Source organism: Ptychodera flava, chromosome 17, assembly GCF_041260155.1.
Source record: "Ptychodera flava strain L36383 chromosome 17, AS_Pfla_20210202, whole genome shotgun sequence".
Taxonomy (NCBI): domain Eukaryota; kingdom Metazoa; phylum Hemichordata; class Enteropneusta; family Ptychoderidae; genus Ptychodera; species Ptychodera flava.
The window spans coordinates 21,652,960-21,666,327 of NC_091944.1; the positions used below are offsets into that span (position 1 = coordinate 21,652,960).

At 39.0% G+C, this 13,368-nt stretch overlaps 1 protein-coding gene across 1 annotated transcript; it reads left to right on the plus strand.

Moving 5' to 3' along the window:
• Positions 1-6,549: 6,549 nt before the first annotated feature.
• Positions 6,550-7,266, plus strand: LOC139116489 (histone H3). The gene has a single exon (XM_070679108.1). It carries the CDS (start codon positions 6,593-6,595, stop codon positions 7,001-7,003), a length of 411 nt encoding a protein of 136 aa, XP_070535209.1. The 5' UTR covers positions 6,550-6,592; the 3' UTR covers positions 7,004-7,266.
• Positions 7,267-13,368: the final 6,102 nt, after the last annotated feature.

Consider the following 13,368-nt stretch of genomic DNA (forward strand, 5'->3'; position numbering starts at 1 on the left):
TCAGGAGGGGATGTTCCCCTCCTGCCGTCGGAGCTTTTGAAAATAGAGATTAGAATTGTGTTATTTGGTGGCACTTGGGAGAGTACAGATTTTCTTTGTATAAAACCTGGTACATTCTAAATTTTGTATGTAGGAAACGAATTAAAAAACTGATTTTATAATTTGATAATTTTCAAGTGATCAGAGATACAATATTCATGGAAAGATGAGATGATCGCAACTCACAACATAAAACTTTCAAGTACAAGTAACACAAATTATAACTGTCTCTGCTTAGTCAGTAGGCCTAATTGATCCCTCTCTCTCTCTCTCTCTCTCTCTCTCTCTCTCTCTCTCTCTCTCTCTCTCTCTCTCTCTCTCTCTCTCTCTCTCTCTCTCTCTCTCTCTCTCTCTCTCTCTCTCTCTCTCTCTCTCTATATATATATATATATATATTTAAAACTATCTACTGTTGATTGACCAATCAGAGTGCTCAATTCAGGTGTTTTATTTACTCGTAAAGCCTTGGTCACCAAATTCCAGAAACGAATGACAGCGCCATAGTAAAGTACTGTCCAATCAAAAGTGAACATGTCATATTCTGTAGACATCTGGTACGTTTTAATATTCAAATTTGGTAACACAGCGGAAACAAGCTGCAACACAACATCTGCTGCGGTACAAACATAAACTAATGTGCCCTAGGGCATTTAAACAAAGGGGACGGTTGACGTAAACACATTGAAAACGAAAATATATCAGTTAGGGGCGATAGTTTTTAAGTCAGATAAAACCCTCGTACTCGGGCTCTTCTGGTATATAAGTCCAACCCTATGATAAAATGTCTCGGCCTGCGGCCTCGACATTATATCGTTGGGTTGGACTTTATATACCAGAAGAGCCCTTGTACTCGGGCTTTATCCTATACATAAATACATATATATATTTATTACATGCCTCGTATATCGAACGTCGCGCGCTCCATAGGATTCAATGGTAACTTGTCGATGACGTCGCGGGCTGCATAGTCATCACTGGACTGAAAGTGAACCGGAACTATTTTCAACTTGAAAACTTTTGGATGTGAAAGTCTTGAAATTTCATGTTTTGCTCAGAAAATCCGATTTTTGGAAAATTTCTCATAAAAATATCGATCAACCGCATAACAGTAGTTTAAATATATCAATGCGCCATTCGATGATGAAAATAGTTCTATTTCTAACCGTTTTTCGTCTAAAATGAAAATAAAGCATTTGACGTATAATTTGCCAATAAACGTAAATATTTTTGGTGCGAACTGAGTAAGAGAGGCATGTAATAAAAACATTATAGCCCAAACAAGGGACTATGTACCCTCGGGGCAGGAGACCATTTGCCCTCCTTACGTCGGGCAAATGGTCACCTACCCTCGGGCACATAGTCCCATGTTTGGGCTATAATATAATATATATATATATATATATATATATATATATATATATATATATATATATATATATATATATATATATATATATATATATATATATATATATTACATGCCTCGTATATCGAACGTCGCGCGCTCCATAGGATTCAATGGTAACTCGCCGATGACGTCGCGGGCCGCATAGTCATCACTGGACTGAAAGTGAACCGGAACTATTTTCAACTTGAAAACTTTTCGACGTAAAAGTCTTGAAATTGCATGTTTTGCACAGAAATTCTGTTTTTAGAAAATTTCTCATAAAAATATTGATAAACCGCATAACAGTAGTTTAAATATATCAATGCGCCATTCGATGATGAAAATCGTTCTATTTTAACCGTTTTTCGTTTAAAATGAGATAAAGCATTTGACTATAATTTGCCAATAAACGTAAATATTTTTGATGCAAACTGAGTAAGAGAGGCATGTAATAAAAATATTATAGCCCAAACAAGGGACTATGTACCCTCGGGCAGGAGACCATTTGCCCTCCTTACGTCGGGCAAATGGTCACCTACCCTCGGGCACATAGTCCCATGTTTGGGCTATAATATATATTATATATATATATATTTATATATATGTGTGTCTCCTGTTTTTCATACTACATATTCGGAAAGCTCTGCGACCTTCGTGTAAGCAATCACTGACAGAACATTTCGCATTCAAAAATACCTTTTCTCCACTGAAGGTTCGCCCAAATTCATAAGTCCGTTATAACTGCAAATTTAAATGCGCGAATGCGAACTGAAATTGGTGATCCTGCTAATGTTTTCTTTTGAGAGACAATTATATTTTAAAACTCTGCGGACGATCGTTATTTTGTGGGTTGGATAAACTTTCGTTGTATGACTGTGCTCAGCGTGCATTGTAAGAGCATCAAACACAACTCTCAGTATTCATAACACTTTGGCAAATTCACTAAAAAAGTCAATCGACAGCTCGTCGTCACGACCAATCAGTGATCGACCAACTAAGATTTCCGGCTAATGTTAAATTTATACCAGAGAATCTCGCTTCTACCTACATGCATAGACAAAAACTTTGCGGTACTTCGTTCGATCACGTTTCGGACAGCCTAGTTTGACTGTCTTTGATCGCTTCCCGGCTGTTTCCTTACTTCCTACTTTTTCATATCAGTCACCATTTTTACTACAAGTTTCTTTCCCAATTGAGGAGACTATCCATCTAACATATTTGTAACTGCCCGCTTCCCTCCATCCGCTGCTGCTATCCATTGCGAAACTTGTCAGCATGGAGTGCTTGGCAGTTTCGAAATAGGATACAAAGTGTACCAGCATTTAGGTTATCGGGGATCTTGAAACCCTTTGGCGCATGCTCATTTTAGCTGTGGTTAAAGTCCAAACCTATCGTCAGACTAGCCTAGATTCCTTTTCCGTCCGCTTGCCTCCGTACCTCGGTAGTGGGGACGGAGGTACGGAGGCAAGCGGACGGAAAAGGAATCTACGCTATCGTCAGACACGATGACAGTCGCGAGTCGTATGCCCAACACAGAGACAGGGGCAGGCATGGATTCCGTAAATCCTGGGTCCGATTAGGGGCCGTCGATAATAAAAGCTGACGCACGACAAACGTAATTCTTTCGTTTAAGGGGGAGGGGGTAAAAGCTCATTTCGTTTTGTGTGCGTCAAAATCGCATAAGGATTTTCTTCTATTGTTTTCGAAGTGCGATTTTGCAGCGAGAACAACTAATACTACCTTCGCGTTCAACGAGGACAGAATGACCACAAAATACGAGAAAAGACAACGAAAAGACATGAATGTGAAATAAAAACTTGTATGCTTTTTCAATGTGAAACATGTATGTGAAACATTTTCCTACGTGCGAAATACATTAAAATGTTATGTCTTTGAAACGCGTAAAGTTGAGGTTTATTTAATTTATGTGCCTTCCGGTATATTTTCATGGGCGTGCGGATCGGAGAGGTGCGTGTGGTTTGTCAGAAACGGCATCATAATACGAAATTGATTTCGCATAAGAACTTTCGTTTTGAGGGGGGAGGGAGGGGGTTTCAAGTAAAACGAAGGAATTACGTTTCTTGTGCGTCAGCTTTTATTATCGACGGCCCCTTACTGGAAACATTTTCTTTTTGTAAAAGAAATTTTTTTTTACAAAAAGAGAATAGGTTTTACAAAAAGAAAATGTTCTTTTACAAAGAGATGTTTTTGACATAATGAAAATAGGTTTATACATAAAGAAAAAAGGTTTTTACACAAAGAAAAAATATTTTACAAAAAGAAAATTGGTTGTTACAGAGAAAATGTTTTGGTTTTTTTTGGTTACGAAAAGAAAATAGGGTTTTCAAGAATATTGCAACGTTTGGCTTGCTATGATGAAAGGTACATTTGATTGCATGATCTTTGCCGTAATTGAATTTATTGGCCATGATGCCTAAAAAAAAAAATTGTGTGTTTCCGGTAACCCGACCTACCCTAGTTCAAACCCCCCGACCCTAAACTTTTTTTTGGACGTTGAAAACAAATTCCGCGAGATTGGCTGGGAAAATTTTTAAATCACGCGTGATTTCATGACGTCATTAAACAACAATAGCGACTGCTTGTGCAAGCGTGTTTTCCGTAACATGTGAGAAATGCGATCACGTTCAAGAAAAAATGTAAAAAGTGTGAGAGGCTCCCACCTAACTATCCAAAATGTTTTTGTGTCGAGTTTGTGTTTAATTCGTTTCAAAAATGTGTTCCTATATTCTTATCAGATTTTTTGTGTTAATGAAAATGTTTGTTTCACCTCGGATATTTGTAGGGAAGTTTGGATTAGGCCCCTAGTGTGTACGGTAATGTTTTGTTTGTGTGGGGAAAGCTTATGGCGATTGTAAAAAGTGTGAAAGAGGCTCCCCACCTAACTATCCAAAATGTTTTTGTGTCGAGTTTGTGTTTGATTCGTTTCAAAATGTGTTCCTACATTTTTATCCGATTTTTTGTGTTATGAAAATGTTTGTTTCGCCTCGGATATTTGTAGGGAAGTTTGGATTAGTGTGTACGGTAATGTTTTGTTTGTGTGGGGAAGCTTATGGCGAGACGCAGTCGGACCTATGGTGTTACAAAGTTGATGAGTGGCCCTTTGACGCTTGCGTTTCGAAACCCGAGTGTGGTTTCTCATCAGTAGCAATGTAGATTCTTTCGTTAGTTTGTGTTTGTTTTTAATGTATTTTAGTGTTCTTGCTCTTCGAATAGCGAGGCAAGAATATCAATGTTTTGGTCTCATTGTGAGTCCGTTTGGTGGTCTGGTTTGTTTGTTTTTTGTTTCTTTACTTCTGTAAATTTTGTTTGACTAGTGTGTCTTTTAGGTTTTTGTTTCTCTTGTAAGCAATGATTGGTGATTCTGGAATAGATTCCTTATAGTGTTGAGTCCTTCTCCAGTTCAGCCCAATGTTTCAAAAGACTTCCCTTAAGATCTTTTGTTTTTATGTAAGGGCTGTATGTTGTACTGAAGATGAGTTTGTTTGTTGCTTCTTTACGTGTACTTGTAAAGTTTGTTAGTGTATTACGAATACTGTGGTTTATTTTTTCTGTTATATTCGTGATTTCATTGTTTTTGTATTCTCTGTCGAGTAGTTTGTTTCTAAAGAAAGCGACTTTTTTAGTAAAGTCGTCATTGTTGTTTCAAGTGCGAGCGTATCTAAGGATTTCACCTTTGATAAAGCCATTAAATGTTGCTGTCGGGTGACACGATTCTCTATGTAGAAATTGGAATGTGTCTGTTGGTTTAATATGTGTTTGATGTCGAGGATATTTTCTTTGTGGTATCTTGCACCTTTGAAAACTACTACATCTAGGAATGTAATTTCTTGTGTTGAGTTTTCGTATGAAAACTTAAACGTTGGGTGCATTGTGTGGATTTTTTGAGTGAAGTTAGTGAGTTCGGTTTGTGTTCCAGAAAGATTGCAAAGACACCATCTCTGAATCTTTTCCAGAAGTGAATGTTGTTGTGGTTGTTTACGATTATTGTCTTTTCAAGTTCATGAAAAGCAATGTCTGCTATCTCTGGCGAGGCATTCGATCCCATGCTGCAGCCCCGGGTTTGGCGGAAATATTGCTTGTTAAATTCAAAACTGTTGTGTTTTAGAATTAGTGAAAGCATTTCTATTAAGTCTTCCGTGGGTGTTTTTTTGATGCCGTAATTTGTTTGAAGCGAGGTTTGTGAGTTTAATGTTTCACTGACTAGCCGAATCGCTTCGTCGTGAATTGTGTTTGTGTACATCGACACCACGTCGAGTGTTACAAGAAATGCATGTTGGGGGAAATTTGTTTTTTCTATTTCTTGTATGAAGTTTGTTGTGTCTTTTATATTTGACGGTTGTTGCTGGACCAGTGCTTTTATGAAATAATCCAGGAATTCTGAAATTCTGTTAGTGGGACCGGAGCAGCCACTAAATATTGGTCTCCCTGCAAACGTTGAGTTTTCAGGCGGCGATTTGTGAATTTTAGGCAATAAGTACCAATGCGGGGTACGGATTTTTATGTGTTTTGGATCGAGATACTTATAAGTATCATGGTCGATGTGTTTGTTCTCGTACATTTTGTTTAATAGTTCGTGTACTTTGTTTACTGTTTGTTCTGTGTCGTCACTGTCTAGTTGTGTATAATACTGAGTGTTGCGTAATTGTCTTTTGCATTCGTGTATGTAATCTTTTGTGTTGACAATGACGATGCCTTGACCCTTGTCGAAGGGTATTAAAACTTTCACATTTTCTTTTTTGTAGAGAAAAAAAAATTACCAAAAAAAAAATTTTTTTCCTACCTACCTACCCTATTTCTGAAGAGCATGTTACAGGAAACACACAATTTTTTTTTTTTGGCCTGATGATATTGTTACTACTGTGGGGATCTATGTCCATTGAGATTTTTTTCAGTTTTGTTCTGTTTTGTCACCTGTAAGTTTACGGCAATTTCGAGTAGATGGCTAGCTTGGGATTGAGTGTGAAGTGGGATCATCACCCCCTCATTACTTATGCATTACTGGCCAATCGGGAGACTGTGCTTGTCGAAGTGTGAAGTATCGGATGGCCAATCACTGAAGTTCGCGCCAATTTTGATTGTATAAATAGGGCGTCTACGCTTTTGACCAACACTACTTTGTGATCTACAACAGCGAACGCATCGACAATGGCACGTACCAAGCAGACAGCCCGTAAATCTACCGGTGGCAAGGCACCACGTAAGCAGTTGGCTACCAAGGCAGCCCGTAAGAGCGCACCAGCCACTGGTGGTGTGAAGAAACCTCATCGTTACAGGCCCGGAACCGTCGCTCTTCGTGAAATCCGTCGCTACCAGAAGAGCACCGAGCTTCTGATCCGCAAACTTCCATTCCAGCGTCTGGTCAGAGAAATCGCCCAGGACTTCAAGACCGATCTCCGTTTCCAGAGCTCTGCCGTCATGGCTCTCCAAGAAGCCAGCGAAGCCTACTTGGTCGGTCTCTTCGAAGACACCAACCTGTGCGCCATCCACGCCAAGCGTGTCACCATCATGCCCAAGGACATCCAACTTGCCCGCCGTATCCGTGGCGAGCGTGCCTAAATGTGTGCCTAGCATACACAAACCAAACGGCCCTTTTCAGGGCCACCACATCCTCCAAAAAGAGATACCGTAATATATATAACCTGTGCATTCTCCACTACAAACTAGCAACTGGGTAATTGTCTTGGATAAATCGTGAAGTTCGCTTAGAAGTTTCTATGATTTGGCCACATGGTCATGCATGGTCACTCCCGTGTTCAGGCGAACAAAAACCGTTGAGCGAGACTTCCGCTCCATTGTCCTTTTGTTTTGGCGCGTAAAACGAAAAGCTTCCCGGATGTTGAATTAGAAACAATCCTGTGTATGCTTGGCCTTTCGGGTGTATGACAAATATTTTGCAGACCCTTACTAGACCCTCTGAATTTTTTCTAGTGAACTCTCTGAATATTTAGCGTCCCTTTGCAAGCGTTAATCTCAAAGGTGATCGTTGTACCAGTCCGTTTACCCACAATGTTTTAATCTTGCCTAATTGTCCTTTATCTTCTAAATCAATTAGAAGATGGATCATTTGTATAATTACTAATTAAACTATTTAAATGCATGTTGTCCTAACCTTTTCACTGATATCTCAGTACCGACTTATAGATGTTGCAAAGCATTTTGTCAGACTGCTCTCGTTGGTCTCGGGACTCATGTTGCAGCCATAACTGGTTGTTGACCTTCACAACCACCCAGTGAGTGTGACCCCATCAGATAGGGTCACGTAGATAATCGTATTATAAAACAAAAGAACACTATACCACAATTACAATATCGTCTTGATTGGGTGACAAGTAGACTGGCTTTCCTCGGCAACTGAGTTACTTAGCTGGCCAAGCATGTCGTTCACCCCGGTGTGCCATAGACGCGACGGTCTGCTGATGTTTAGTCCTCAATTTATTATACATTTTGATATTTATATGCCCATAGTATAGGCTCATAGGTATGGACATAAGGGATCTATTTCAGTGACCTTAATAAACAGCTGTTATCAGTCAACCGTCAGAGTTCTTAATAACTAAAAAGACTTGCAATCTGTAAATTCGCCCCCCTACATCTTTCGAAAAATAGACAGACTGAAACGAGAATTCTGTAGGCCTACTCGGGACAGTGGAAAGAGACCGACTACGTATATAGTTTTGAAAGTTGCCAAAATTGTCGGTCGACTATCTGAGGTTACAATGCTCGAGAGATAACTTCTTTTGGTCATATTGTGAGGTCATTTACGGTGAAACAACGCGCCTCGGGGACATACATTCTGGCTATCAAAATTTTACAATTCTTTTCTGATCAAACACTTGTGGGGGTTCATTTTTAGCTCACGTGTTCACACCCATGAGCTAATGTCATAGCGATGTCTGTCTGTGTCTTTAAACGATAACTCAAAAACTCCTTAAGGATTCAAGTCAGATTGGGTAGTCAGGTACCATATGCTAATTGCAAAAAACTGAATAGATTTTGGTTAGTGTGGCTTGGATATTAATGAAGTTATGACATCATTTTTTTCCATATAATGACTGTGTCGACATAGGCTATATCAAGAAACACTGCTCAAAATTTGATGAAACTTTTCACAGACGACAATCTCAGAACATTATGACGATACTGTGAGTGTCATGTCAATTGTCTGCTCATTTGCATATTTAATGCACTTTTGTAATTAGTGACATCACTCTGAAATTCCTGCACCTTATTTGATCATACATGCATCAAATATTGATCTGATATACATAAAATGTACTGAGAAGCATTGGGCAGTGTAAGGTTAATAAATAGTTCATCATATTTTATGAAGTTTTGTAATTAGTCATATAATTCCGAAATAAATCCTCCAAATTTAATGCTGCAGATACTGATCCGACATATATCTAACTGTGGTGCAAAGTATTTAGTAGTGTGAAGTTAATTAATGGTTCATTTGCATATCTAATGAACTTTATTATTAGGAATATAACTCTAAAACTACGGTACTAAATCTGGTGAAACCTGCTACAGATATTGATCCGATAAATATCTAATTGTGCTATGAAACATTTAGCAGTGTCAAGTCAATTGAGGGTTCATTTGCATATTTAATGAACTTTGCAATTAGTGATATTACTCCAAAATTATTACAACATTAAATTTGATGAAAAGTGCTACATGATTGTTGATTCTAATTGTCCTATGTAGCATTGAGCAGTTTCAAGTTAATAAACTGCTCATTTTCAGGTCAAATAAAGTTGTGTAATTAGTGATTTAACTCTGAGAGTACTGTGCGAAAGTTTATGAAACCTGCTACACACAATGATATAACAGATATCTGACTGTCATGTGAAGCGTACTAATATTAATGAACCTTGTTCTTTCATGTAGCCATCATAAATAAAGTCGAAATACGCTGTGTTTTAAAGGTTTTTACGTATTACAAAAAACTGAGTGAAAACATGATAGGCATTGGCGTCCTATATCGTCAAACAAAACGTTTGCATGTTTTAATTGACTTAACATATGTCTGCTGATTCTCTAGACGACAGGGTATAAACAAGAAAATAAACCTCGCCAAGTGTGATAACATCGATATATTTTACTATTACATAAGCTCAAATTACATCGTTCATCAAGATGAGTTAGTTTTTGCTGTAGCGCAGTAAAACCGAATCGAATCCAGAGCAAGGGAAGTGTGTGATCTGGTTTACAATGCTGCTATATCATAGTAATATTTACTAATAAGATCGGCGAATGCTTATTTGTTTAAACCATATTTCGTTGCAATGACATTGTATAAAGGAAGTGGACCTGATCCCAGGGATCGAGTTTGTTCATCTCTGTAAGAGGATTATGAAGGTGTCATAGCCTTTTGTTTTCCATTGAAATTGTAATCTAGTAGGCCTAAGTAAATTTCCTGGAAAGACAATCTGACGCCTGAACCATGCCTTTTAACGGAACACCAAGATAATTGGGCTTCCAGAGCTGTGAGTACCGGAGAGGTAGTACGGAGTTTAGTGTCTATTGAAACAAATATAGAAAAAGTGTGACGTTCGGCCCTGTACCAGTACTTCTGATCACTGTACACGGGTTATCAAAGTTTGATAAACTCAAACAACAACACTGAACAATCGAATTATTACATTCCTGTTGGTCCACATTCATCATTCTCACGCTGAATTGGTGACCAAACTGAAGTTTTCGCCATTTCATCTAGTTTCGCTTTGGAGACTCGTTTTCAAAAAAACTTTGAATATCATTAAATTGGCCCAATACTGAGGACGCACTTAGATTATATTCCCACGGACATTTCAAAAGTTTTCCTAACAGCAGCAATAGACGAACACAACTCTGATAAACGCTCAATCTCAAATTTCCTAGCTCTCTTATTTCATCATTTGCAGCAGACGGATAAATCAAGAACGCCGCATTTGGCTTGCCGCTGCGTTCAATAAGTCGAGGGCTAAGGTTGCCATTTTTCTTTCGGGATTCGCACGTAATAAAATTCGTTCAGAGCCAATCCGTTTGTTTTTCTTCGAGAGAAAACTTTTGTTTTCGGATACGCGATAAACCCCTTCATGATTGCATGCGCAGTCACATAATTTGGGGGGAGTTAATGTTTTCGACACGGTCTCCCATGTAACTTTATCAAGTATTGACCGCTGCCATGGCAACACATCCTTCCTAAATGAAGTAAAGGCAACTTGCAAAGTAAATCACTGAAAAGAATCTGTAAAGTAGATTTCCCCGCCCGATACGAGATCTCGCGAAATTTTGAGTTTAAATTTGGAAGTCTGTGTCAAATCTTGTGAAAAGAAAACTTTGTGCAGTCCCCCGTGGAATAAATGATATTCCGTTCGTCGTGTTTCAGGTATAAACGACGCGATGTCCGGTTGAACACTTCAGTCACGCAGAATCTCGTACAGTCTCGTTGAGCATGGGAATGTCAAACTTGTGGAGTACGACGCACAACTGAGAAATTAGAAGCAAACTCCTCTGATTGAGTACGTGTAAGTAATGATGCTGGCTTACAAGTCAATAAGTTGCACTTACTAATAAAAATACTGAAAGTCGTCGAAGAAAATATAAAATTTAGTAAGGATGCATGCCCACTGCCACAACGTCCTTGCATGGTTATTTATGGGCATCATAACTTGCGGTGGTTCTTGAAATCAGAGACTTGGTCCATATATCATATCACCCTGGGTGTCTGTATGGAGCAATATCACCCTGGGTATGAATCAGTCTCAATGCTGATTCCAGAGGGAAGCCAGCACTGACTCTTTCAGAGCCTACCGAGCTCCAGTTTGATATATGGAGAAGGCAGTCTCCAAAGTTGATAAACCGGACAGAGTGTCATAGCACGGCTCCGCTGTGATGTCTGGGGGTTGCTAACTCTTCGGGAGATGGTATCCATTTCGAAATATTACGCGCTGTTTTGTTCGGTTGAGATATGGGACAGATTGAAAACTTTCACACTGTTTACAACTCACAGAATCTACATGTTGTAAAAGTTACTCGCTGACCATCGTTCTATATTCCATCGTCTCTTTGTCACAAAATATCTTAATCAGTATCGACGCCGTCAATGTCATTTGTTGATTCTTTGCCTTCTGCGCGTACCCATACACTTCGGCAGCGTATTCTTTAAGGTAGTACGAGTCACCTGTAATCTAAATATGCCCATTTATGGTCAAAGGGGCGTTCCTTGGTATTCAAAATTCCCATGTGAGGTCGCTGTTTTTAAAAAGCGGCCACCCGCTTAAAATCTATGATTGGTTAGATTTTCTCTTTCCCATGGTAACGTGGCAAAATTTGAACGGGTAACAGTATACCTTTAAGGTAGTACGCATCTCCTAGGGCTCAGTGGAAGACTGAAACTTTTGCTCAAACTTTCCTAAATGATACTTTCAACCATTCTCTTACCAAATAAAGAATAAAAATCGGGGTCACTCTGCAAATTATGGTACGAGAGAAGCAAATTAATAAATTAATTCGTACGTTATGTGCAATTCAAAATGGCCATATCTTTGTGTTATTTCTATGGGGGCTCGTAAATTTCAAGATTTTCAGAAAACTAAGCCGGTGAAAAGTTAGTTTAATACTTATTCCATAAGTTTCAAAATGAGCCTCTACCAATGTTAGACCAACACATAATATCGTAAATGTTCGAGAGTCCTAATATCTGTCCTCGAGGCGCATTTTACCTTAGTGGCAAATTGAAAATAATGGTCTACGATCACAACTATTATGTCTCTGTGTGCCGTTTCCATATTTAGTTTGTCAGTGCTAAACGCATAGCCAAGTTTCATCGCCTTCAGAACACTTCTGCGATGTTGTCAACTCTCATTTCACGAGAATCGAATGCACGGAATCGCGTTTCCGGCGTTTCCTCGGAGTCAGGGATCCTACCTTTTTGACATTTAACATTATCAGCAGGGCACAGTCCGTCTGGGTCAACCAAATCGAAGAATAGACTTGTCCTCGGTAGGCTTAGAAACTGATCAGTGTCAGAAACCACTCCTGTTCTAAAACGTTTCGTCTTTTTGGCACTATTCCCTGACTCACAAAATGACAGTCTGAGTCAAAGTCCAAAGTACTCTGCGTTATATTAAATGGTCGTTTCTCTAAACCATTAGACTTGGTTCAAGCCGGTGAATTTCTAAAAAAATTGAATCATTTGTACTAGTTTCTGTTGCGTCTGTCATATTTCATACAAACCTATTTGGAATTTGGCAGCCCAGGCCAGGTTTTCGTAGCGATTGAACGGGTTACCTTTGAGTCTGCGCAGTAGTGAGTTAGTTCCAGCAGGAGAAACTCCCCTGTATAGCGTTCACCCCACTCATCGCGTGCACTCCACTCAGGCGTTTCAAATGAAAACATGACACAATTCATCGTGTTCACCCAACTCAAACATTCACAAATCACAGACTTGAACCAAGTCTACTAAACCATGTACATTAAGAGTGTACCTATCGATATTTTGAAATGACCATATTTTAACACTCCTGTTTGGAACAAAAGTAGGGGTCGACCATTAGGTCTTAAGGGTTTGGTCAAACTTTGAAAAACACAGAAGAGTAACTTGTTGCTGATAAGGGTGCAACAGTTCTGCGTATTGAAAGAAATGTTCTCATTAATCCTGGTCGAAAACAGTGGTGATGAACTTTTAGGAGAACATAAGTATGCACATCCTGGTGGCATTCTATGATCGCCCCCTTCCAAGATCTATCAATCCATGTGTAGGCCTCTTCAGACATAGCATAGCTCGCTGAAGGTTTTCTATCCAGATATTTACTGTACGTGAAGAGATGCGGACTTTCTCTATAGGAAGATCGTTGTTGCATTTTTTTCATCTCAATAAATAGTCGAGACACAAACACAAATTAAAGTCAATTGGTTCGCTGTTTAAAGTGTTT